Source organism: Gavia stellata, chromosome 24 (assembly GCF_030936135.1).
Source record: "Gavia stellata isolate bGavSte3 chromosome 24, bGavSte3.hap2, whole genome shotgun sequence".
Classification (NCBI taxonomy): Eukaryota; Metazoa; Chordata; class Aves; order Gaviiformes; family Gaviidae; genus Gavia; species Gavia stellata.
Window position 1 is genome coordinate 6,435,078 of NC_082617.1, and position 26,138 is coordinate 6,461,215.

The window sequence follows — 26,138 nt, forward strand, 5'->3', positions numbered from 1 at the left end:
CCCGGCCTCCACGCGCTCCCGCGAGGTGGGCGGGCGCTGACGTCAGAGCGACGCCTTCCCCTTCACCAATCGGAAGGAAACACCGCCCGGAGCGCAAGGGGGCGGTACAAGGGCCTGGACCAAACCCCCATTGGTTAAGCCCCTGGGGGAAGGCGGGGATAAAGCCACAATATCTCCAATCAGATCGGAAACGGCGTCAGTTTGAGCTTGACGGACGTGGCGTGTATCCGGTAGCTTCCAAAGCAGGGGGCGCTCTGTGTTGATGGACGGGAGCAGTACCCAATGGAATTAGAGCGGGGAAATTCATGGGCGGGCCCAGCCCCTCACAGGCCTCACGCAGGCCCAGTGGCCTGAGACAAGCGACGAGGCGGGGCCGTCTCTTGCCCCCCCCGATGGGCAGCGCCGCTGACCAATGACAGCGAAGAGCTGCCGGTGGGAGGCGAGACCTCCGCCTGACGGGCAGGCGGGCTGCCCAATCATGCGATGCAGGAAAGGGGGCTGATTCTGGAAGCCATTACGCCAGTGTCGCAGGGTGGAGGCCGTTGAGCGGGGTTTGCTGGGTGGTTGCGGTACGCAATTTGCGTATCGTTGGCGGTGCCAAGGGGGGAGCGGGGGGGGACGGACACCTCCGGGCCCTGAGGGGCCTTGGGGCCCCCCTGTTGTCCCCGGCCCCGGGGGTGAGCAGGCCTGGGGGGGCCCTGCCGCCCCTCGGTCCTGCCCAGCCTCCCCCAGGGCCCCCTGGGCCTGGCCAGACCCCCCTGGCCTGCAGGTGTCCCCCAGTGCCCCCTCCTCGGTGCCCCTCATGGCCATGGCGTCGCCCCCGGCACCCCCAGCCAAGAAGCGGAAGATGAACTTCTCGGAGCGGGAGGTGGAGATCATCGTGGAGGAGCTGGAGCGAGGCAAGCACCTCCTCATCAACCACTTCAACGCGGGCGTGCCCCTGGCCGCCAAGGCCGCCGCCTGGCACGACATCCTGCGCCGCGTCAACGCCGTCGCCACCTGCCACCGCGAGCTGCCCGAGGTCAAGAAGAAATGGTCCGACCTCAAGACCGAGGTGCGACGCAAAGTGGCCCAGGTCCGGGCTGCCATGGAAGGGGGAGGCGAGAGCCAGAACGGCAGCGGCAACGGGCCAGAGAGCGAAGACCCGACGGGCGCTGCAACCACCCCGGTTATCCTCACCCCCATGCAGCAACGCATCTGCAACCTGCTGGGAGAAGCCACCATCATCAGTTTGCCAAGTGGGGACTGCAGCGCAGGTGACGGGACCGAGATACCCATCACCGCGTCAGCCACCACGGTCACCCTGACCCAGAGTGAGTGCTGCGCCTGCTGAAGATGCTGTGTGCTGAATTTGGAAGGTCATATGGGGGGCCCTAGCACCTGCCCATGAGGAGGCCCTGAGCCCTGTACAGGGAAAGGCCCAGCAAAAAGAAAACCCCACGTCTCTGTAATGAAAATGCCGTTCCCAATATGTCCTCATGCTGTAGGGCAGTGGCTGCAAGATACGCACGTACTGAAAGTCAGCTTTGATAGCTGGGCTTGGCCTTAAGAACAAGGGAAGCCAGTATCCTTTGCACCTTGCAGATTGTTCAGTCCCCCTCTCTGGTGACAAAAATCGGGGGAGAAACATCTCCAAGGCTGATTTCCCAGTCTGCCCCAAAGAGCAGCTGTCCTTCTGACAAGTGCCATTCTGGGTCTTGTTTTTGCCCTGATGTCAGTTGGTTAATGCCGCTTGGAAAGACTGTTCTGAACTGGAGGTTGAGAAATTATTTTGTCTAGACAGATAAGGCTTGCCCTATTCCTTTGGACTGTACAGCCTAGACGGAAGCTTAAATGAGGGTGGAGTAGACTTAAATAGGTCATTTTGTGCATTGCTGTTCATTGTATGTTATCTCACTGAACAGGCAGTATTCCTGTGATAATTCATTGAATAGTCCCGTAGATAAAAATCCCCGTATCACAGCTACTTCTTACCCCCTTTCTGTCCTTTGTTCTCAGTTCCTGCAGAGACGACCTACCACAGTCTGGAGGATGGAGTCGTGGAGTACTGCACAACAGAAGCCCCCACCACAGTGACCGCCGAAGCACCATTGGAGATGATGGCGCATCAACACGAAGTGTCTGCGAAACCCCAGGAGCTGAAAAGCCGAATTGCCCTGAACTCAGCCAAGCTCTTGCAGGAGCAGCGAGTCACCAACTTGCACGTGAAGGAGATTGCCCAGCACCTGGAGCAGCAGAATGACTTGCTTCAGATGATTCGTCGCTCTCAGGAGGTGCAGGCCTGCGCCCAGGAGCGACAGGCACAAGCCATGGAGGGAACACAGGCGGCACTGAGTGCCCTCATCCAGGTCCTCCGACCCATGATTAAGGACTTCCGTCGATTTTTGCAGAGCAATACACCCAGTCCATCGGTCACTGCTGACCCCAGCCAGGCAGGACAGCAAGACGGCATGATCCAGTGAAAGAAACAGTGATGGGACATCTTGGAAAAAAAACCTGCCTGTGCTGCCCCTGGACACAGGGAGCGAGGGATGCTAGCTCTTGCCAATGTGAAATGGCTCACCTTGGAGTCTTGCTGAGCCTAAACAGTGCTCTTTCTCTGCTAATCTCGTGCTAATCTGCCTTTTCAGACTCTTCACGCAGAGCCGTAGCAGGATGTGTAATAAACCAGGAACTTAACAGTGGTTGCTTTAGTTCCTCAAACAATAGATTTATTAAAAAAAAATGACAGTTATTTTTTTATTTCCATTTGGAAAAAATTCTCCTAAGTATGACACCTCTCTCTTTCTCTCTGTCTCAAGATCTGTAGCCTTTAACTGACTTCTGACGTGGAGAGTCTTGTTGCGATATCACAGTACTGCAGCTGCCAAGGTACAGTTAACATAAACTGTAGTGCATGGTAGTGAACTCATTTCTGTTTCTTGCTGAAAGCATTTACTGGAAATGTGGGGCCGGCTGTGGTACAACCTTCTCTCTGCACCCAGACTTACAAATACTGCTCTTGGAGCGTGACATCCAGCTTGTGCAGACCAGCGCCAAGCTTACATGCTGTTTAAATTCCACCCACATCCCCTGAGAATATAAATGGGATTAAAATAGCGCATTCACCTCATGCTCTATCTGTGTGCCGTCATGAAATTTCACTATAAACTTGGCAGGTGGGATGGAAATTTCATGTCTTGGTTACCAGGTACTGTCCTGGGATATATATTGGAGCAATGTCTTACCTGTCTCAGTGTAGTTAATACACAAGGGCCTGGATGACTTTCACTTGGCTGTAACAAGTGACACTCCATCTCTGTCTCCTCTGCATAGTTTGTCACCTCCGTAATACCCTCATCCATCAAAGTGGACCTGGACTACAGAGCTTCAGCCACGCAGTAATTCCCAACATTTAGGTGTTTGTCAGCCACTGATTTAACTGAGTGAATCTCAGAGCGTGTTTGGTTCTGCTAGTGGCAGTGGTATTTGTTCTATACTTTTTAGGAGCTGGAAGCGAGTACAGCCGTTCTTTGTTGGTCTACTAGCTGGCTTCGAGTGTCATTCTGAGAGATGGGTCTGAGGTTCACCTCACTGTTTCCTTACCATTATACAGGGTAAAACAACATTTTCTCTTCTGTGAGGTGTTCAGGCCGTCGGGCTTGGTCCTCAATGAGAAAGCTTAATTTCACAGGATGGTGAACGTGATTCTCACAGACTTGCAGTAACTTCATAAATTTTTAGATTAAAAGCTCCACTTGTACATGCATGGTAGCAAACTTAAAAAAAAAAAAAGAAGGACGCATAACTCTTCTTCTCCCCGTACCTGGCAAAGGGTGGCGCATTTAACAGGCTTGTTGCTTGCCAGGTAGTATTTTGAAATGGAACTTTTTCAGAGCTGGTGTTTGCTTGCTGTTAAGTCTCCTTTAGGGCTGAGGCGTGGTGAGCAAGAACTGATGAGGGAGTGAATTTGCACAATCAAATTAAACCTTTACCTAGCCGTTTATGGGGGGATGCTGATGGGGGACCCCTGGTTAGAGCCGTAGGTGAAGAGGCTACCGCTGCCTGTCTCTGGCCTTTACTCATCTCTCGTCTGCAAGTCTGACGGGGGAGAAAAGGACAGTGCCGGGACAAGGCTTCAGCCCCTGGAAGTCTCCTCACCCTTTGGCACTGACATCTGTGTGCTGAGTCAGGGCGGCATCAACTGAGTCTTCCCGCCTTGTCCGGCATCTCACCACATGAGTAACGCTCACCTGACTCTTCCTCTCAGACTTCGTGGAATCAAATTAATTGCTCAACTGAGATTTATTTTTGAAGTGAAGACTATGTCATGTGTTGGTTTACCTCATTTGTGTAATGATCTCTCCTTTACAAATATGAATTTTAATAAAAAATACATTTTTGGTAAACAGGCTGTTTCAGTTCATCGGCATGCTCTAGGGCAAAAATGAGTTAATGACTACAAGTGTGCAAAACAGAATCCTCGCTGAGAAAGGGCCAAAGAAAGCAGTGAGCAGCCACGTGTCACGGTAGCTTTTTCTCTTGTTCGTGAACTTTGTGGCCTTGTATTTACGTAATTATGGGTTTGGGATTTTTTCAAATAACAGTGTTTACAGCCTTACCTTGGAGCACGAGTTATTTCATTTTGTATGACAGGAACACTGAAGTATACTAATCTCCCAACTGCTCAGAAGATACCACAATAGCCGAAAATGATGGATGAAGTGCCAGCCTTTGGCTTTAAATTGCAGTGTGCATTTTTTCAGTGACTAAGCGCTTAAGCTGTGTTACTGTTTCATAGGAGTAAACGTGTTGCCCTTGGAACCACCCATTTTTCTTGCCTTTTCAGGGTAAATATAGAACTTAGTCAAGCCAGCAGCATTCAGGTATAAGTTCCACACACACATTTTTGTCTCATTAAAAAGATGTAGCAACATTTTAAATACAGGGTGAGCACTGTGATGAGGGGCTTGGTTGTTGCTCATGACGAGGTCATCAAACTTAGGGAGGGAGAGAGAAAATTCTCACTTAAAGTCAAAACCAGGAGAACAGGGCACTTACAGGGTGAATGTATACGCAGGGCACTCAACTGAACAGGGGACTGGTGCCTAAACAGAGCAAAAGCTGAGAAGTAACATCTATAGATGTTCATTTGTGCTCCTCTACTGTTCTTTTTGTACCTAGAGATTTGTATTCAGCATCCAGAGTGGGAAAGAGCCACACAGGGATGTTCTGCCGCAGGGTACCTCGGAGGTGAGGGCAAGCAGCCGGGCAGCGAGCAGCATCCTTTGTACCTGCTGGAGGAAGAGAAGTTTGGTGAGGGACTCTTGGTGGGTCAGAAGATGAACTTTGTGGCAGTTAGCGGCAGTGGCCAAGCTGCCTGCAGCACCACTAGCTGCTTCAGGAGCAAAACTCTGGTTGTGATGTGTGCAGCTCAGGCACGGCTTTCCAGGAGATGGCACTGCACAACGGGGCAAGGCGTGGGGATCCTGAGCTGCGGCAAAGTACCGCCCAGTGTCCAGCCCTGGCAGGATGGCCCCAGAAATGACCCTTGTCATTCAGACCTTTTGTGATTCTGCTTGCTCCTCTCACTGGTGAATCTTTTCAGGACTGACAGCCCGGAGAGGAAGAAATTCAATGGGCAAAGCTCAGTGATGAGGAACACCGGTACCCCTGGAAAAGTCCGGATGCCTGGGAACACAAACCAGCTCCCTCTGCTTCCCGCAAACACGGGCAGAGGACATTAAGTTGTCGGGAGCTCACGGCTCTTTTTGGGGTGAGTTCACTGCAGAACCGAATGGGCAGGCACAAAATAAAAAAAACGACACAAATTCTTTAATTATAAGCAAAGGGACAGGTTTTAAGATTTTTAGAAGACACATGAATACATCAGTATCCCACAGTACACTGCTGCCATAGCTACGTTGGAGTTGTGGGAGCAGATCCTCGCCAAAGGACAGAATGATATCATCTGCATGCTCACCTAAATTACCTTTACCTCCTCCAGCGTGTTTTTAAAGTTTGCCAAGCCTGTTCTGGCAAAGTATTCTTCTGTTTTTTTAATGTTTTTTTCCTATTGCCATCTGAGAGGTTATTGCCAGCAGGTACTGTCAGCGTAAGCGTGGTCTATTAAGTATGAAAATTGAAGCATTTAAGATTTTTTGTCTTTCTTGAAAGCATCTGACAAGAAGCTTCACACGAATGATCAGCACAGCTTCCAGGCTGCGTTTTGCGAGCAGGAATGAAGCCCACATTGCCGGCAAACTGGGCTCATGAGCCCTTGGGTCCCAGCCCCGCAAGGTGATTAACGCCAGGCTGAAGACCAGCCGCAGCAGGGATGGTTTCTGCTACCCGTACTGCCTGGGATCCCAAATTAGAGGTTGCCGTGTCAAGTGAGAAGTACAGACTTACAGTTGCTTCTGCTGCATTTGGGGTAACAGCGGCATTTGTGGGGCTGCGGCCAGAAGGACAGACCCAGTGGGAGAGCCCACGGCCAGCAAGTCTCTTGTCCGGAAGAGTGCTGAAGGTGGCACCTGGGATACAGGCACAGGATAATGCTTAATAAACACAACAAGCCTCCAGGCAAACCGGGTTCCAGTTGGCAGATTTTGGAAGGGGCAAACCAGCTGCCATACCACCAACAGGCCTCCCAGAAAAAAGCGGAGTGTCCTGCCACACATTCCCAGGGCACACTGGAGCAGATATGGAAACCAGTAAACAAAAAAAGCCAGGCAGCTGGATTTTCAGGTCTGGCCACATGCTTGTGGAAAGGAATCCACCGACTCCAGATTCCTGTGCTCCCCGTGTCTCTGGATAACAGGATGCCCCATCCTGGCAGGCCAGAAACCCACTGTGCAGTTGTGCCCTTTGCACGTCCAGCAGGAAACCCAGCCTGGCACTGAAAGTGAAACAGTTCTGGCCTTTATGATGATGAGTTCGGTTAAATATGGAACCAGTGAAAAACACAAGCAGATCAAAGTAGAGCTCGCAGCCTGTTATTAAATTAAGCTGAGAAGACACAAGCTTGGAATAACTCCATGCCATAGGATAATCCTATGTAATGGGGATAGATACCCATTCCCCTCAGAGGGTTTCCAGCAGCCTGCACGCTACAGACGGGGCTCACACCACCACGGTGTCCTACCCCGGGGGCCTGCACCCTCTGCCCCATTTCAGGAGGTCCCCAGCCTGGGTCTGCCCCTCCACTCTGGGGAAGACTCCCACCCACCACAGGTGCTCGGCCCGCAGCTCCTGTGCAGCTCCTCAGAGCGGGTGCATTGCAGGTGCTCGGCCACCAGCAGCGTGAAGACCACATTTATAGCATAAAGCGTCATGTGATAATCTTTTCTTTTTGGATGACGAGGCTGAAAGCTCATTAAAGCTATTATAACAGAGGTTACAGGTGTAACAGAGGAGAGCCATTATTGTGTTTATGCTGTTGCAGCAACGTGTATAATTTAGTTTTCAAACTTTAATCATTTGGCTGCTAGAACAAACGGATTAGCGTGGTGATGTTTTCCAGAGGAAGACGCCAATGATGTAGTTTACAGGGCTTGATGATTTGCTCACGTATCTGGGATTCCCATGGGACAGGAGATAGGATCTGATGGCTCACCAAACACATTACAGAATCTATCTCGCTTCACCTCACTGAGTTTTGTCCCTTCTGAATTTATCTTGCCTTTTTTCTTCCCTGCTGCTTTATCTCAGTCCTTAAAGTGGGGAGGGAGGAGGCAAGAAAAGCCACCTCTGCTCCTGCTCACTCACAGTCCCAAGGTGAGCAGACCGTGGAGATCCCAGCCCCTGGCCGGCGAGACACACCTCCAGTGACAGCAGAGGTGAGGCCCAGGCTTAACTGCAGAGCCCAAGCTGATAAATTATCCCAGACTGATAAGACCATGCCCTGAGCCAGCAAAAGTTGAGGAAGCAGTGGCGGCACCGGGAAGCGGCATCAGGAAAGGCTTAGGTCAGGGAGAGCATGGGGCAGGGATGTGGCTGAGGTTCACGGAGCAGAAGTGAGGCGGGCATGGCAGGGCCGAGGTTGTAGAAGAGGAATCAACAGCATTTGAGTCTGGGGTAAGCAGAATCAATATATATCAGAGCTCCCTGTTCACACACACACAGCCCCTTAGTGAATGGGTTGGACCTGGATCAGAAAATAATATAAAGCCAGCAGGATGGTGGATGGACAGAGACCCTATGGCCACATCCCCTCCGTGGGGCTCAGACTCACCCACACTGACACCTCTCCCAGCAGGGCACGTGTTCAGAGAAGCACTGTCCCTTTAAAAAATGTGAATTTGGCCAGAAACAATTATGCAGCATAAACACAGAAAAATCAACAGGGTGAATTTCGAACTAATAAAGATTTAATCTCTAAGTCATAAGACTGCATTTGTTAAGAAAATATACATACCCCTGAGAATCCAGCTACGGTTGCTATATTACACACTGTTCAGCAGCTCACTGGGCATTTTTCCAAATCTGTTTATTTTTAACATCAGTCACATTATTCAATTAATTACAAAAACACTGAGGTTTTCAGGAGATGTTTCTGATAAAACTGCAGAGTAAATATGCGTGAGAAGAGCGAGGATTATAATCTCTGTAAACCTTAGCATTTGGGGCTGTTGCTATAAACAAGAAAAGTCCTCCAAGGAGGTTATTTATCAGAATGAATCATACCAGATAACACACGGCCTCCTCCCACACGACAGAGAGATCGTTTGTCCTTTACCTTGTGATGGAGGCAAAAGATCGACATGTCTGTCAGCAGTACGCTCAGGGAATGAGAAGTGTGAGGAATTGGGCTGGATTCTTCAGATGCTTCCAGCATTCGAGCATCCCACCTTGGCAAATATTAAATATTTAGCAGGCTGAGCTCTTTCCCAGTAAACTGAGAAACAGAAAGCAAAAAAACCCAGCCCATCTCTAGCAATGTCTTGAGGCCTTGAAAACACCAGATATCCATTGATGGGATGATTCAAGCCCTGCCTTTAAGAGCAGCCTCCACAAACCCTGCCCTGTCGGAGACTGGTATCTCCGGCAATGGTTTCACTGTCCCAATATGAAATGCTTTCCCAGCCCAAAGTCTGTCTATCTGCTTAACCTGGTAAGCAAGAATCGTGACAACGTATTTGGCTTAATCCAGCTTTTAACTTTTATCCAAGTACGTTGCTGTGTACTTTTCCTAGCAGATTTTTTTTTTAAAGACTCACATTGTGGTAGAATTGTTTGATAGCTCTGATATTGTCTGCATAGATGGCAAAGATTAAAGGCAAGGAGTCTGGGCATCAAAGCCTGGCAAAGAGAGCGAGAACTCCCAGGCTTTCATCCAAGCTCTGCTAGACATGCAAATCAGCCTTGGGAAAAGTCCCTCCCATATAAGCCTCAACTTCTGTGCGATAGAGACTCTTAGGCACATCCCTAACTTTAAAAAATAGGCAAATCATGTTGATGATTGCAGTCTCCTTCAGGACAAGGAGAGACATTTTGTTCTGCTTGCCCTTAAACGATGGAATCCTGCCTAACCAGGGATGCCAGCCACAGCACAGGACACGGCAGCAGCACGTAATAACAAGGAGCCATTTTGATGAAGTTTAACTGGTTGCCACATCTCACACACGGAGGGTGAGACTCCAGCTCCTGGCCCTGCCTCGAGCTGCCCGCAGTGATGTGCGGTGCCAGGGCCTCCTTCCCACTGCAGGACAGCCAGGCCAGATGCTACTGGTCAGCCTGACCCACGGCCCGCTCTGTGGTACCTGGAGGCGCAGAGTAAGGACAGGGTGGCCGCACCACTGCGTTTGTCAGGCAGCGCTGCCTGAAGAGCAGCATGCCTGCAGCACGTGTGACAACACCATTGGAAGAGATGTCACCAGGAGCTGCTTGGGCAGGGAAGGCATTGGGACAAGGACAGGGCACGGGGTCCTGGCTGTCAACGGGCAGCACTGAAGAGGACAAAGAGAGACGACGTCTGTCGGAGCTGCCTCTCCCATCACCTCAGCCCAGGCAGGGACACTTCGACTGCAGGCTCCAGGGACCGAGGCCTGCCATCCCCTCAGCCAGCCCGCTCCAGCCCCACACACTCCAGTGCCAGCTCGGGGCTGCTCGGCCTGCGGAAGGGCTATGGGACATCCGGGGGGGGGCAGGAAAACCCCCTGCCCGGCAGCCACACGACTGACCGACCAGGCAGCCACGCTGGGCCGCGCTCCCGCCACCCTCCCCGCTGAGGCGACGCAACACCGGGTCCACCACAGAGCCCCCCGCTTCCCACCCACCCCTTCAGCCAGGGGGCGGGTCTTGCCCAAACCGACAGCCTTTGCCTCCAATCCCTGTGCTTTCTGCCCCGCCCCGTGCCGGAGCAACCAATCAAAGTCTTGTCTACTCGGCCCGCCTCCTTGCTGCTTGCCCAATCGGGCGGCGCCGTTCTCGTGCTCCCCTCCCCCCTCTCCGGGGAGGAGGGCGGTGGGAGGGGGGTTACGTAGTGTCGGGTTGGTATTCCTGAAGCGTGGTGGTAGCGTTGCTCTGCCTTGTGGCTGCCTGCGGCGTTGGCGTAGCGGCCGCAGTTGGCGTAGCGCTAGCAGAGGCGGCTGTGGCGGGGAGCAGCGGTGGCTGTGGCGGCCGTGCGAGGAGAGGGCAGGAGGTGCGAGCAGGGCCGGGCCGGGCAGGGACCGGGCCGGGACCGGGCCGCAGGTCGGTGGAGGGGGCCAGGAAGCGGGCAGAGACCTCCCGTAGGTCAGCTCGTGACTGGGGGGGGGGCAGGAGGGGGGCTGAGACCTGGCTGCAGCTTGGTGCACGGTTCATGGGGCCAGAGCTGGGCTGTGGCCCGGCCGTGGCCCAGTGCATGACCCTTGGGGCTGGGAGAGGGACTGAGACCTGGCTGCAGTTCCCTCTGTGGTTCACAGGGCTGGGAGGCAGGCTGAGACCTGGCCACCATTCAGTGCACGGCTCAGAAAGCGAGCTGAGACCTGACCACAGCTTAGTGCATGGCCCAGGGGTGCCAGGGGACAGGCTGTGACCTCACTGCAGCCTGGTGCGTGGTCCGCGGGGCCCAGAGGTGTGTTGAGACCTGTCTGCATCTCAGTGCGCAGTCCAGGGGGCTGGAAGGCAGGCTGAGACCTAGCTGCAGCTCGGCGCAGGGGCAGAGGGGGCAGCTATGGCTCGTGGCGGGGCTGGTGGTGCGGAGCAGTCACCAATCTGCCCCCTCGCTCCGCTCCGAGGCGGCTGCAGCAGAGCGGTGCCCCTGCAGAGGTGCCCAGGCCCCGGCGCAGCGGGCAGAGCCGGTTGGATTTGCCTGCTCCTGCCCCAGCGGGAGAGGGGCTTTAACCGCACACCTGTGCAGGCAGCAGAGCTTTGCCTGCGTTGGCTTGTAGTCATTAATTCTCAGTATCGGTGAGGATTGTTTACTGCCCGGTGTTCATAACCTCATCCCTTTTAGATGCTAATCAGCTCTTGGCCTCCCTGCCTTAGGTGTTGCGTAAATGTGTAATGAAATTACTGTCTCCAGCCCCAAAACTGAAGTGTGTGGGGCTCGGCTTGGTGTGGACCTCATGCCGGGGGAAGGCAGCATACTCAGTGGGCCTGGCTATTGGAGAGGCAGATGACCTGATTCGGTTGTTAGGCTGTGTAATCTGGAGCAGACTGCTTTTTTTTCCTCTGTGCTGCTTTCTCCGTTTATAAGATACAGGTGCTAACACTTAGGGCTGGTTGGAAAAACAGAAAAGAAGCAGATTTTTGCATTTCTTGAGGCAGCTCTGCTTACTCTTGTTAGACTACATGTTAGATGGATCTTGCTCTGTAAACTGCTTCTAAAGATGATGGGTAAAAATAGAGCAGATTTTTATTAGCTGCTTTGCAAAACAGAAATTAGGAGGGGGATGACAACAGTGAAGCTTGCTCTAGGCAAAAAGGGGAAAGAGGATGTTGGGGCCAGGCTAATTGGGGCCATACCTCTTAAGACTGGTATGAGTCTGGACTGAATATTACCCATCCAAACAGGTTTTATAGGAGGAGGAGGAGCCCAAGACCGTCTGGGACTAATTTACTCATTTCCCTCCCAAAGGCTGACCCGAAGACCTGTATCAAGGAGTTGCACAAGAGGAGGAGATAGAAACTGGAAGCTCTCTGAATGTGCTGCCTGCAGACTTAAGGCTTCTTCAGAGATTCAAGATGACTTCCCAGGAGAGATGCTTTCTGGAGGGGTTGTGCTGAAGACTAGAACTGCAGCCTCTAACTGGGACAGCTCCTGCTGGTCTGGAGCTGAGACCAACTTCTCTCCCTCCCTTTTCCCTTGGAGATGTTGCAGAGATTTAATCTGACCTCTTCCTCCTCACCTGAAGCCTGCCGTGGCGATGATCCCGCAGCCAGATCCGACCACCAAAGAGAAGAGAATTGTGCGTTTGAAGCTGGGCCGTCGTTGTAACTGAACTGGAATTTACTCCCTGCTTGCGCTCCTGGAACGAGTGCTGTTCCTCTGCTTGCGTGTGTGTGTTTTGAGCCGCTCCTCCCTGATCTTGTTTGGAATTCCTGGGCTTTCAACACTGAATTTGCCCATGGCTTTCCTGATGAAAAAGAAGAAATTCAAGTTTCAGACAAGTTTCACTCTGGAAGAGCTGACTGCTGTCCCCTTTGTGAACGGGGTTCTCTTCTGCAAAATCAGGCTGCTAGATGGAGGAGACTTTGCTAGCTTATCTACCAGGTAAGAAGCTGCTTGCAGACTTGCTTCCTGGCGGTGCTTCTTTCCCTGGTTATTCTTCACTTGAGCAGTTTAGCATATGGCTACCACTTGCCTACCCCTTGATGGGATTTTAATAGTTCTGTTGTAGGGCCCCACATGCCACATCATTCTCCAGAGCGGGGGAAGAACATAGCTGGAGAGCTCTGAACCTGGGTGGTGTTGGCTGATCAGAGCTGCATTGAATTTTTCAGAGATGTGGGGAGGGAGCGGGAGATCACTCCTCTGAAAAGGACTGGGGTTTGTGGATTAAATCTTCTCTTATTCCACCACCCCCACCCCCCCGAAGTTCTCACATGCTATTTCAGACCCTATGCTATATTGCTTTCATGCCTGACTTGAAACTCAACTCTGCAGAAAACAGTATCTAAGCAAATCAACCCTTCCCAACTTTGCTCTCCCCCTTTGCTTCCGAATTACTGTTCTTGGTAAGAGTGGAAGTAGCTTGCTTTGCATTGCAAATTGCTGTGCAAGGGAAAACTGCTGCCCGAGTCAAAGTTGTCAGTGTTAAAGACACAGTTTATCTCCTAGAACTGATGCCATTACATCTCTAAGATCATAGCTGCAGTATTTTCTTTTTTGTGTGATCTGTCATATTGAGATCATTCTGCTGCACATCTTATAAGGTTGTTCTGCCGTCGTGTATTGGCATTTCTCTGACTCCTTCAGGCAGGTCTGTCCCCACTCCTGCTACTAATTGCTAATAAAAACTTGCTTTGTTTCCAACTAGGCACATAGATTATCACCAGCAGTATGCAAATGTGAATTCCATTACAGCCCGGACTTGCTTTCTTTCTGCCTCAAGATGTGAAGGAAGCCTACAGTGGCTTTCAAAACTTGTTTTTTTGCTTTCCTGAGTGACTGCTGAGTTTTAAAGGTACAGGATTAGTTTGTGCTAGCTGTTAACTGCTTTATCCCAGAGCTAAAGCCTGGTCTGGTCTGGTTTTCCTCTTTGTGGTGCTGCACACTGAGCTTTCTCATTTCAGGAGAGAAGATTTTACTGGGCAAGCATAAAACATTTCTGTCTTGCAAGTAGAAGTGGTAGGGCATTGCTCAAAGCTTGGTTTTTCTTCCAGAGGCATGGTGCAACCTCATCTGAAGTCTGTAGAAGCCGTGAGCGTGGAACACCTCTGAAAATGGACTTTGAATTAATTTCTCTTTTGAAGAAAATCTATCAAAAGAGCTTTTCCTTACAGTGTTCTCCCCTGAGGCTAGATCCTTGGGTTTGGTGGAAGCAGCTTATCTAAGGAATTCAAACAGTATGTGAACTTGGAAAGAAATTAACCCCTCTGCTTCCTGGAGTCATAATAAAATGAGTTGAAGTGGAGCATGTCTCAGGAAAAGCCTATGCTGAGAAATGTCTGTCTCCCTCTCCTTGTCATCCCTGAAAGCAGCTTCTAGGAGCCGTTGCTGGGGTTTGCTGATGCTGCCAGCCGTTTGGGTTGCATTGGGTTGTTTTCTGAGCTGGCTGGGGTTCAGCAGTTCGCTCAGCGCGGTGCGTTGCAGATGTGTTCCAGCAGCGAAATCATCTGTAATTTATACCAAACACACACATTACTCTCAACCGGCGTGATTGCTTATAAATGAGCAAAGGGGAAATAGGCTGTTAGGTTTGCCGCCTTTCCCCTGATCTGTCTGTACTCTAACTGAAAGCACATGGAAAACTGTTCCTGCTTGAAAAGTTACGGGTCTCAGTGGTATTGAGTCATTTGACCTTTTCCAAATATTTTCCCGTTTCAGTTAGAGAAACTTCAGGAGGGATGAATTTCCAGGAACGGTGAGAAGAGTTACCATGCTCCTAGATTATGCCTTGGCTCTGCTCTGTGTTCCTCTAGTCATTTCCATCACATTTTGATGCTCTTTGGATCTAGGGAAAGATTAAGGGGAAGGAGACGGTGTGTCCGTGTTGTGTTTGAAGTCTGTACATTATTTAGGATTTGTGATTGTTTCTCTGAAATCAACCACTTCCAAAAATGATTGCACTTGGGGTTGCAATGTCTGTCAGGTCATCTTGGGTAAGCTGCTTATGGTAAAAAAAAGTCTGGTGTTTGCACTGCAATCAGTTTGGGCTTCTTCTGTGGTCTGTGGCAATAGGAGGTATGCAGCTATGATTGAGCAGACCAGTAGCTCTTTCTGCCTGTGAGTTTTCAGAGAATTGATCTGAACAAGGTGTCCCATGTCATTTGGAGTCTGTAAACAGCAGGGAAAGTAGGTATAGGAACCCTTCATAGGACACACTAAATCAATTTTCTTTTTTTCTTGATTAAATGACCTACGATGTGGAAAGAAGAGTGTTGTCAGGGAAGATGAGAATCTCCAGAGACAGATTTTTCTGGTTATTTACAGTAGACTTACTTGGCAACTTGTGCATGTCTGTGGCGAGAGGTGGGGATGCGATATACCCAATAAGGTGCTAGGTGGCACCGGGTTAAATTGACCTGTGAGCGGAGCAGAAGTGGGAGGCTGTGCTGCCAGCTCCCGTCGGCCCGTCCCAGCCCCAAGTCCACTCCAGCCCGGGTTGCAGGTACCTGCTGCAGCCTGGTGCTGTGGCTCCGGTGGGGTACGCCCCGGGCTGGGACCCCGCTCCTGGGCCGTGAACCACTCACACCTCCTCTGCCCAGGCAAGGGCAAAGCAGCCCAGCTGGAGGGGAACCTGTCTGAAATGCATTAAGACTTAACGCTCTTAGGAATTCAGGGCGCTCTGGAAAAGGTCCAGGTCCTGTGAGCACATTCAGCTTTGGGGATCTGCCTCTCTTGGGTTTGGTTTTTGGTTTTTTTTTCTTGCAGGCAGGTACCCTTTTTCCACACTTGCTGTGCTCACGCCTTTTATTAAACCATGAGTGTTTTAGTGACTAAAGCTGCAGCTGTAAATTTCCTTTTGCTTGTCCTTTCCCCTCCCTTTACAAAGTCTCCTTACGCTCTGGCGGGGCTTCTGAGGATAAGACTCACCCGTTTCAGTTTAGAGCTCTGTGTGAAAAGCATCTATTGTCTGTGGCTTTATCGCCCTCCTGTTGGATTATAGAAGTTGGTCTTCTGTAAATGAATCTGAGCCAGGTGTAGGCCCGGCAGGTGCTGTATTTCCCCACGGAGAAGTACCGGTATATTCCTTGAATAGTATTAATCCAGATACTTAAATAGCACAACCGCCAGTGAATTCAGTTACCTCCCAAGTATCTTTAAAAATAGCAGGCACAGAGCAGGAGGGATGTATTCATGGCAACCATTTTTGTGAAGCAGATGGGCTGCTGCGTTTTGTACCAGTTTGAAGCATTTTGGGGGGGTGTGCGTGTCTTTGTTCCTAGAGAGATGATACGATAAGCTTGTTGGGAGGTTTCGGATCTGTGGATCAGCGCAGGCAGGAGCCTGGATGTCCAAATGAGTGCCTAAAGCTACAGGCTGATGTAGTTCATACATGTACATCTTTGGGTATCATAGAAGAGGAATTCCCCCCCCTTTTCTGCTTACAGTGTTAGTTAATGTTGAGTGACAGCCAGATGCTCTTTACCCCGGTGCTGACTGATTTCTGGCTGTGTGTTGGCAGTGAGCGTTGCCGGTGTGTGATGTGAAGGAAGTGGAAAGCCAGGTGTTATCCACAGGCTCCTGACACTTCATCCTGCCTCGTTCTGTTAGCGTGCCAACAGTTTCACTCTGGTATTTCTGGATTTGTAGTACTCTGAAAGCCCCTGGCTGACTCTAGAGGTAAGACTGTTTTGCATGAGTTGAGCAACTTTGAGGGCATTTCCCACCTTCCTCATTGTCTTCTGAAGGCATCTCAGACTGTATTTTCTTCAGGACCGTGCATTCCCAAGCATGTGCAGCATTTCAGTTTGGTTTTCTGATCCTGGCGCTCCTGCACCCATATGAAGCAGGGAACACTGTCTCCTGCAGCCCAGCAGCTCTTTGCATGCAGGCTCGATCTGGGGAGAGCTGAGCCTGTTAGGGTGGTCTGGCTTCTAAGTATTTCAGTGCTGTATCCTGAATCGAGAATGTTCTTAGCCTTGCAATTTTTAATTGAGTAAGAGTGAAAGGCCACTTCCTGCAGTGCATGCTTTTTTTTTTTGGTGTAAGGCTGCATCCAGAAATCAGTATTTCCTTTGGCTATTTGGGGAGGCACCTCATACCGATAGCTCCCTGTGGAATGAGGTCAGCTTTTGTCTAAGTGTGGCTTTGTCATCCTTATGTAGGTACAGACCTAAAGCTATTTGCTTTCCTCAGCTGGCGGGATGCAAAGCATTGTTATGTCTTAGTGGTATACACAACTTTTTCATTTCTGTTGGACATAAATAAAAGGGGAGAAGCATTGCCCTGCTAACACTTGGCTGGTGTTCCGGGTTCAGAAACCTTTGTGAAGGGAGGTGTAAGTCATCCCACCTCTGAAATGCAGCTGTGTCTCAGTAGTGAGAGTTGGAAATCAACTAATTCACTGTCTTTACGTAAATAGTCATTGTGCCTGACGTTACAGGATCCTTCAGGTTCACCATGTTTGGCTCTTTCAGAAATTGTTAACTGGTTAATCAGAGACTAAAGGACTGACTCAGCCCAGTTGAGACCTAAATCTTCACCACTGCCTGAAAACAAAGGTTAGATAACTAAATAGTTTCTTCTAGAGTCAGTGTCCCCAAGGGGGGAAGAAAACTAGCTGTAGTGAAGGGAGAGGATCACTGGCTGAGTTCTGCATCTTGATTTGAGCAGTATTGCCAGGGTGTAGGAGAGGAAGGAACTCGGTTGTGGCTCTAAACCGTTCTCCCAGTTCCATATTTTAGGACGATGTGTGCTTGGCTCTATCCTATCCTAGAGCGTATGGTGTGATAACGTATTTTAAAAGCGCTTTTGTTGCAAACATGTCTGAAAACGTAGACCCTTCCCTATCTATAAATATATTCCTAATATGCAGATTGAGAGAGTGAGTTTTCATGCTCCAGAGCAGTTTCACATGCTAAAATCCTTCTTTCCTGGCTGTGGCCTCAGGAGTGGGCTGAGGGTGTTAGTGGAGGTGGCATTTGAATTACAGCCTCTAGAAATAATTTGCAATGAAATATTACCTAGTTCAGGGTAGTATTAAGGCATGGTACCTGCACTGCTTGCATTCTGAAACAAATACAGAGAAACTAGACAGCAAAGATGAGAAAAAGGGGTTTCATTCCAGCAGTGTAGCTAAATGTAGGTGAAAGTCGTGAGAGCAGAAGCAGTGGATGAGGTTTAACCTCTGGCAAGTTGAGGGTGTTGGAAAAAGTGCAGAAGTGATACAGCACCACAAGGTCCCCGGCACAAACCATCTTAAGCTGCACTTCAAATTTGCAGAGCATTTCTTTCACCTTTTCTGGGCTCTTGCTGCTGCACCTGCAGGGTCCAACTGCAGAGGCTTTGGGGTGGGCCGATTTGTTTTGTGCTGGACTTGCCCCTTCCTGTCACCGGTCACGGCATTGGAGCCTGTCGCAAGACAGGCAGAGTTACGTTAAAACTTTCCTGCCATGGGGGTTGTATCCTGTTGAGTAAAGAACAGTCTCTGTTCATGCTCTGACTCCTGTTCCGCCTGCTGTTGCTTAGGCAGGGGCTGCTTTGTTGACCAGAAGCTTTAATCTAAAGCCCTGTAACTGATATGCTGTGTGTACAGCATCAGTAAATATGTTCGGATACAGCTGGCTTTCAAACTTCCCCCTCATCACCAATTCTGAACTGGCATTGCTTCAGCAGCTAACTCTTAGCAACAGCCTTATGTGTGTGACTTAAGTAGCCCTTGGCTCAAAAAAATTACTCATTGGAAATTAATGTTCTACTTTGAGACTGGGGCCCTATGCCCCGCTTGATTTACAGGGTGGCAACACTATCAGCTCTGGCCGGGGACAAGGGGAGGTAGGAGAGGGTGCCCCCCTCGCCCTTAAGACATGTATTTATTTCTGAAATACAGGGGAAATTCTAAATGGCTTCCAGTTTGTTTATTCTTTGTGCTCTTGAGCTGCCATCAGTGTTGACTCTAGCTTTGTAGCTGCATTTCGGAGGAATTCATGCATGCCTTCAGGAGCCTGTGGTCTCGCTGCACAGTTGTTGGTATTTTAATAGGCCATAAGTTGCCAATGGCAAGTTGTTCTGGTACCAGTTTCTAGATAAATGAGGTAGGTACAGATTTATTTCTTATTATTTTATTGCAGGAAGTTACATCTGGTAGTGTTTCGGGAAAGAACCCAGCGTCTCCCTTGGATCAGAAACCTCTCTCACTTCAGGGCAAGTCTGCATGCTCGCAAGCCTGACAGAGCGGGATGGTGAGCTCTCGCAGCGTCCACCTGCGCTTGGCTCTGTAAGGTCTCATCCGTGCAAGGGCAGACGGATGTGGCTCTGTGTGCGGCCTCCCTTTTTCAAACAGGATATGTTCTGCATCCTCTGTGGGCTGTCGGCTCTGCGCTGGGCTTGCAGCCTGCTCTGAAATGGGTCGGGAATTATTTTGTAGCTGTGGCTCATTGTATAATAAAACAGAAGCCTTTAGGTGTGCCCTGGACCAACATTTGGATCTGCTTGTTTCTTCTGTAATGGCCTGTGACCTTGTATCAGTAATCCGTGCTGTAAAGGTGATTATTTCAGGTGTTATTTCAGGTGGCTGGATGTGTTACCCCACCCCAGTACCAGCTGCTTACCCTGCAGGATGAGAAGCTTTTTTTTTTCCTTGCAGTTTATTCATGTTATGCCAAGTGCACTTGCTGGGAGACATGACACACATCGCTATCGTAACTTCAGACTTGGCGTCATGATCTCTCTGGTACCATACAGTGCGACTCGGCATCCCATTTTAGTGCCTTGGTTTGAAAGGCACTTCCCACTAGACAAACAGTTGTGCCTGTGTTCACTGGATGAACAGCCTTCTTGTTTGGTGTGTTTTTAATCTGATGAGCAAGAAAGGGAATTGTTCTGCAGGATTCGAAATTGCCGATCTTCATGGAGGTCATTTTCACGTGCTTCTCGTGAGTCTCCTGGGCAGCTCAATTGATAAGGCTGAGATGAGGAGAAGATCGAAGAAATGGGATGGGGTTATGGGAATGAGGAAGAAGATGAAGAGGAAGCATATGGAGACTAGAGGATTGGAAGGAGGCACATGTGGAAGAGACAGGATGTTCTAGATAAGCAATAGCATATAGAGTCTGTATAATGGATGCTTTCCCTGCAGACAGAAAGTAGCTGAGCTGTCGAGAGCAGGATTATGCATCTCCTTTGACTGAATTTATCATATTTCACTGGTGAGAGGCCTTGAAGGAGGTCCCATGTTGTAGTAGGAGATGGGACTGAAGCTAAAAATACTTTTACTGCCATATGCTGTACTTTAAATAAGAAATGAACACTGTCTGTTGAGCCTGAAAGCACTGAGGGTGCTTACATGGGAGGAAGGAAGAGAGTGTATGGATTTACTGTCCTGGAAGGGCTAGAAAGCTGCAGCACTAATTAGCAATGCAGCTTTAGAGCCCTACAGAGACCATCACCCCTGCGTGTGGTTGGTAACCAGCCTGAAATGTGCTCTCTGAAATAAACAATGAAAGCTAGAAAACTTTATTTTAGGATTACAGCTTCCTGGAGCTGCACATTGGCCTAAAGGAGGCAAGTCCTTCTCTTGCCATTCAGTGTACCAAATGTAGAAAATGAAATTTAAGGTCTTGCTTAGTGCCTTTCAGAAATACCCAAGCGTTATGCTCCAGTCTGGCTTTGCAATGGAAAAGCCGATCAAGGAAACCATAATACGAAGCCCTGTGAAAGGGTTGTGGCCTCAGGGTTTCACTTTAGGGTAGTCACATACATCCATTTTGCTTCCAGAATAAAACTTTGCCTGAAATGACTGCGGCAAGATATTTCACTAATGGTTATTGGGTTAATAATCAACAGAGGCTCCCTCAGCCAGCTGCCACATGAAAGACTGGTCAGCACATGCCTACCTGTGCTCCCGCACTGCAGCTGGGGTTTTCGTTCCTCCCGAAATGCACGTGGTGAATGTGAGGAGTACAGAGTGGGGAGGTCAGAGTGAACCTGCCGAAGGTTTCCGATTGCCTTGTTCTCTGTCCAGTCCTTTTGATTTCCAGTCCTTAAGGGGTAATACTGCTCATCAAAATAAAACTGCAAATGGCCAGGAGAGGGGGAAGGAAAGGCTTGTCTGGAAAAACTCAGGCTTAAAGAATTATTTGTTTTTTTCCTAGCCTTGTATCAGACTCTTTCAGGCATTATCCATGCTTGAAACAGCAAAGGTGAGGTTGAATGTGGTATCGTGGTTTTCAGTGGATTTTTGTTCACGTGTGTATAGGCTGGGAAGAGGGTTGCCAGCTTGGTTGTGTTTTCATCATGCTTTTTCTGTTTCTCTTTGTAGTTCCTGTTCTTTCCATCATCGCCTAGGCTGTGTCTGCGTGTCACAGAATATGAGGGAGGAATCTAGGATATTTATAATTCAGCAATCTTTCAGATCTCTTAATGCTCCATTCCCCTGGAACAGAGGAATAGTTTTAGCATTCACACTTTGACGTAGACTTGCTGTACCAGGTCAGCCCCAACTAGTGCAGTGTTCTGTGTCCAAACTAAGCAATAAGGGCTGTTCGGAGGTAGTCTGCTTGCCTCTGTTACAGATTAACCCCTCTGTAGGAAAGCTCTTTTCCTGGCTTCTGTCCACAGCCTGCTATGTTTTATCTCATACTTGGTAACACCAGGCAATTGCATCTGCATAAATGTTGAATTCCTTTCGAGTACAGTGCTGCTCATCATCTGCCTTCAGTAGCCTGCAGAGCTCCTTGCCGCAAGGGAAATTCTGTGTTGTGGAAGAGTGTATTTCCTATAACTGTTCCTTACGTTTGCTGCCTTTCTGCTTTGTTGAATACCCTTTTTCTGCTGTACTGGGAGTAGCTGATCATACTGTTTGGCCACTGTCAGTTTCTGATGTAGGTTTATAGTAGTGGCTTTTCCTGCTTTCTGTGCAAGTATGTCTGTTCTTTCAAAACAAGTCTGCATGCTGTGTATGCATCACTTCTGGAGGGAAGACATCTCCAATGTCATTCGCTCTCCGCAGGGGAGAATCAAGGGAATGTGTCTGAATACAGCTGGTAGTGACAGCCCCAGAGGAGGTAAAAACTCTCTGATCCTCAGAAACCTGCTCCTGGCAGCGTAGCAGTGGGAGCCATGCTAACATCTCCCAGGGGCTTAACCAGCACCGACTGCTGTTGCAAAATGCAGAGCTGTCCTGTATTCTGCTTTTAACCAAGATGTAATTCATGAAATTACCTTTCTCTGATTAGGACAAGTTGCATCATGAGATACTGGTCTGTCTTAGAGAATTGCGTTTGTCTGGAGCTGTGGCTCCAGAGAAGCAAAAGCAGCTCCAACTGCTCTGTCGTGGACCACCTTCTCTCCTCTCTTGCTGGCTCTGGCACTCCGGCATAACACAGGCTCTGACACGCTCCAGAATCGGGGCAGGCGAGAAGGGAGAGTCGGGGCAGGCAGGGTCTAGAAATCCCAGCCCGTCACCACCAGTATGGTGACAAGTCAGGGGGCAGCAGGCTTTACTCAGCAGCCTCTTCTAATTTGCAAACCTCTTCTGCTGAGTAGCCTTTTTGCTGATAAACCCTCACAGCGATAGATATTGATGGATGGGATGGAGGTTCAGGGAGAATGTCTTTGTGCCTTGTCCTTAAAACCAGTGACCTGGTTTGTACTGCTGAACTTCCTTTATAAAGGAACCATCATAAAGCACCTATATTCATCGTGGAATGAAAAAGCTGCTGTTAATATATAAAGGGCTTTCTCCTGGACTATTGTATTGGTTTTGACTAAATGTATACTGTGTAGAAGTGACTCATAGGGAAACACGTCTGAGCACAGTAGGGTGTTACCTCTTGGGTAACTAAACCTACTTTTAGCACCAGGGTTGACTTCAGGCAGCTTATTTACTGAAGGGCTCTTCAGCGTACTCGAGCCAAATTATAGTGATGTTACATCACACGGTATTAATGAAATTATTCCAGAAATGAACTTAGCCTCATGTGCAGGTTAATTTCCACTATAAAGACTCCTTGGGTACAGCTTTATTGGCAAACTCTCCTGGTTGAAACAGGGTTGATATTGGCAAAAAAAGTCACATAACTATCCTGGCATCAGTATGTCTTCATGTGCCATAAATCTGCCTTAGAGGCAAAAAGTATTGTCTCGGTGTACATCACTTGAGTCAGGGATGTTATTCCTAGTCTTGTGTTTCAGGGTTTTCATTTTCCAGATTTACTATCCTGGCAAAGCCCTAGAATATTGACCCATGTATTGATTTTTCTCATCTTGGGGGACATGTGTGGATTTTTTGTGTTTTGAAAGGCAGCTTTCTTTTTTCTTTGTAAAAGCATCTTGTTTACAAATGCAGCTTTCTTGCATCATGGAGTTGCAGCCATCTCTTGTACCCTGTGTGGAAGGGATATTATCAGAGTTCTCCTTGCTGGAGTTTACATTGCTGTCTTTCTTCACTAGGAGTTTAAATTTAGTCAGCAAAAGGCAAATCTGGAATCTCTCAGAACGACAGCTAACACTTAGGGGATGAAGAAAGTTTATAAATATATCAGCAACGGGTAATCAGTGAATCTTCATTTTACATCTACAGTCTGCCACAAGTGAAAAGGCTTTCCAAACTACAGCGTGTTACAGAAACGTGTATTGACTCTGAAATACGGTCGGTTAATCTACCTTAATCTTGTAAGAATCTGTACAGAACAAACTTCAGAGTTTTTTCTGAAGCATTTGTGACCTTCTGAAGCTTTACTTCCTCTACCTATTCTAGTGAATCATGGAAGAAATTTGAATTGTGATTTGTGCAAAGGGCGAATGGGCCCTGGGAGAGTCAAGATTATTTTTTTTCCCTTTTTTAACTTTTGTGGTTTTACTGTGCAATCGACTTGGTAATGAGCCTGAACACCCCTGCCCTCTGTGCCCTCCATCCCCTAGTCACATGGAGGTCTCTTAGCTTGGGTTTGCTCATCCCCTGTAACTCCGGCTGACTTGGCCGGAGGCGTAGGTAAGAGTTGAGGAGCCCTTCTTTAGTTAAGTTGTTCCCACGCCTGTTTTATGCATAGAGCACATTTGATTGTTCGGTGGTCATAGTTGTAGAAAATCAGATCTGAAAGGTATTTGTGCCCAGAGTTGGATAAGTTCTTCAGAGTGTGCTGGGTGTGAACTGCAAGGTAGCCCGGTCTTCTGCAGCACAGAGCAACCCCTGGAGCAAGAGGAACAACGCATCTGCAACCCCGGGAGCAAGAGGAACAACACCCCTCAGACAGGCTCGAGAACGCAGCACCAACGTACAGCAACCTGACTGTAGTAGCTCATGGTTGACCTGGGTAGACCCAAGGGAAATCTGCAGTGCAGACCTGTTTTTGTTTCTTCTATAACTGAAATCCTTGTGAATTTGCTTGTGAGAGGAAAGCACTGGTGGTGCGCTTGGCAGCCTGGCACATGGTTCGTTCTTGGCTAATCCAGCTCCAACGTAATCTATCAGAACAATAGAAGTAGGAGTTGGTGTGGTGACTCAGCGCGTGATAAGAGTTCAAAAAAAGCAAGTGCGTCTTTCAGTGTTCAATACGCACGTTATTACAGACTTGTGTTTCAGTAACTGAGTCATTTATCCAGTTATTCCTTTCTTTACAGTTAAGAGTTTGGTTCTTCTTTGCTTGTGATGTTTTTGCTCCTGGCACATGTCCCTGGCCTCTGACCAAAAAGAGCTTGTGTTCTGTAGATGTGGCAAGAAGTCCTTGGATATGTGCTGCTTCAGGTTGGTCTGTCTTCAGTACAGTGTGTAACAGCATTTACTGTTACAGTCCCTTCTTGTCCTTGTTCTCCTGATGTCCAGCTTTTCTCCTCTGCTTCGAGATGACAGAATGTAAATGATAAATCCCTCAAAGCAGACTGGCTGTGCTGGGCATGTCCTGTCTGTAAAGTGCCGTGTACATGTCCCTTGCTGCTCTGCCGCTGAGTCTGTTAGGATTATTTCCCCTTGCCTTCTCCCTGCTCCACCCTTGCTTACCCGTCCAAAACTCATCTGACTTGTTCTATAGCTTAAGTTTTAAAGGGTCATTATCCTGTGACTTTCTCCATTTGGCACAATTTTTATTTCATTATGCAACTTCTGCTGTAGCACTTGGTCACCAGCTGCATGCTATTTTTTAATAACTTCCATTGTTTCTCATAGTATTTTTAATATAGTTCATGTTAGGAGGAGCTTAAAGGTTTTAAGGTTTAGATACAAGACACAGTTGGAAATACCTTTTTCTAAAATAACCCCCAATGCTAGGTTTTAGAAGCCGCGGATGTACTGGAGAGTGTGGCTACCCAGTGCAGCGATCTGGTGTACATGAGATGGACTGTACTGGAAAGCTCTTGCCTATGGGACATTCTGCATGAGGTGCAGGATTTCATGTCTGTCACTTATAAAAGACAGATGTCTGGATGCATGTGCCTGGAGTCCAGACATAACTGAATTACTGCCTTTCAAAGAAGCTGTTAATACACAATGAGGAATGCTGATGCTGGAGGGTTTTCTACTGGTGATTGACTGTCACCCCCATTCTCCAGTAGGTATTATCACTCTCTGGCTTGTACTGGTGGACCTTTATCAAGATTGATCACTGCCTTGGAGGGAACTGTAATACACAGTTCAAAAGCTGCGCTTCTGCGGAAATAGGCTTCTTCTGGAAATAAGGTTAAAGCCATAAAAAGTCAATCACTTCCCTGCTAGATACCAGCTTATTCCTAAGGAGGATTTCTGAATCATTCTTTGTATCCTGTTTTTATTTCATGCTTGCCTCGTTGTTTTTGCTCCAGTTCTTTTCTGGCCTGTCTTTCACATACTTGATGCTGTCGTCGTTGTCCCCTGTCTCCCAGTGAAACGTTCTTGACTGTTCCTTACCTTGGTGTCTCAGCTGTGGCTGAAGTTCCTTCCATTAGCTTTTTTCTTTCCTGTACAGTTGCTGTTAATCCTTTTTCCTGTATTTGTCTCTTCTGCAATCAAATAGGGATTATGCAAGCTGTGCATATCCCTTAACTGCGCAAGTGGAATGTAGTTTCCTGAGCTGACTTTTCCCCTACTCCTCCGTCCCTGTTCGCTTTTCCCCCACCTCCCCATGTGCCAGTGAACAGCAGGAGTGGATGTACGTTCATCTCCTGGTGTGAGGCAGAACTTGAGCAAGCGTGGTGAAGTCCTCCAGAAGTGTTGGACCTTGCCTTGTACCCCCCCAAAAACGCTGGGTTGCGCGAACGCTTCATTCTAAAAGCATTGGTGTTCAAATTTGGCATTTGGAGAGCCCATACGCATCTCCCCTCTGGTGCGAATGAAGAACTGAATTAATAGGTGTAAGCTGATGCCAGGAGGGGGATGCGGGTAGGTGTCCTTTTCCACCATGGGTCAATGAAATGATTTCCTGGGAATTCAGCAGTG

General features: G+C 48.8%; 2 protein-coding genes across 2 annotated transcripts in view; both read left to right on the forward strand.

Moving 5' to 3' along the window:
* The first annotated feature begins 802 nt into the window (after positions 1-802).
* On the forward strand, positions 803-2,533 carry NAIF1 (nuclear apoptosis inducing factor 1). The gene is made up of 2 exons (XM_009819711.2): positions 803-1,313; positions 1,999-2,533. Exons 1-2 carry the CDS (start codon positions 803-805, stop codon positions 2,460-2,462), a joined length of 975 nt encoding a protein of 324 aa, XP_009818013.2. The 3' UTR covers positions 2,463-2,533.
* A 9,602-nt stretch (positions 2,534-12,135) lies between these two features.
* EEIG1 (estrogen-induced osteoclastogenesis regulator 1) overlaps positions 12,136-26,138 on the forward strand; it is a 33,629-nt gene continuing 19,626 nt past the window's right edge. The window contains exon 1 of the mRNA XM_009814043.2: positions 12,136-12,676. Coding sequence (XP_009812345.1) covers positions 12,531-12,676 — 146 coding nt within the window. The 5' untranslated portion in view covers positions 12,136-12,530. The remainder of the gene's footprint in view (positions 12,677-26,138) is intronic.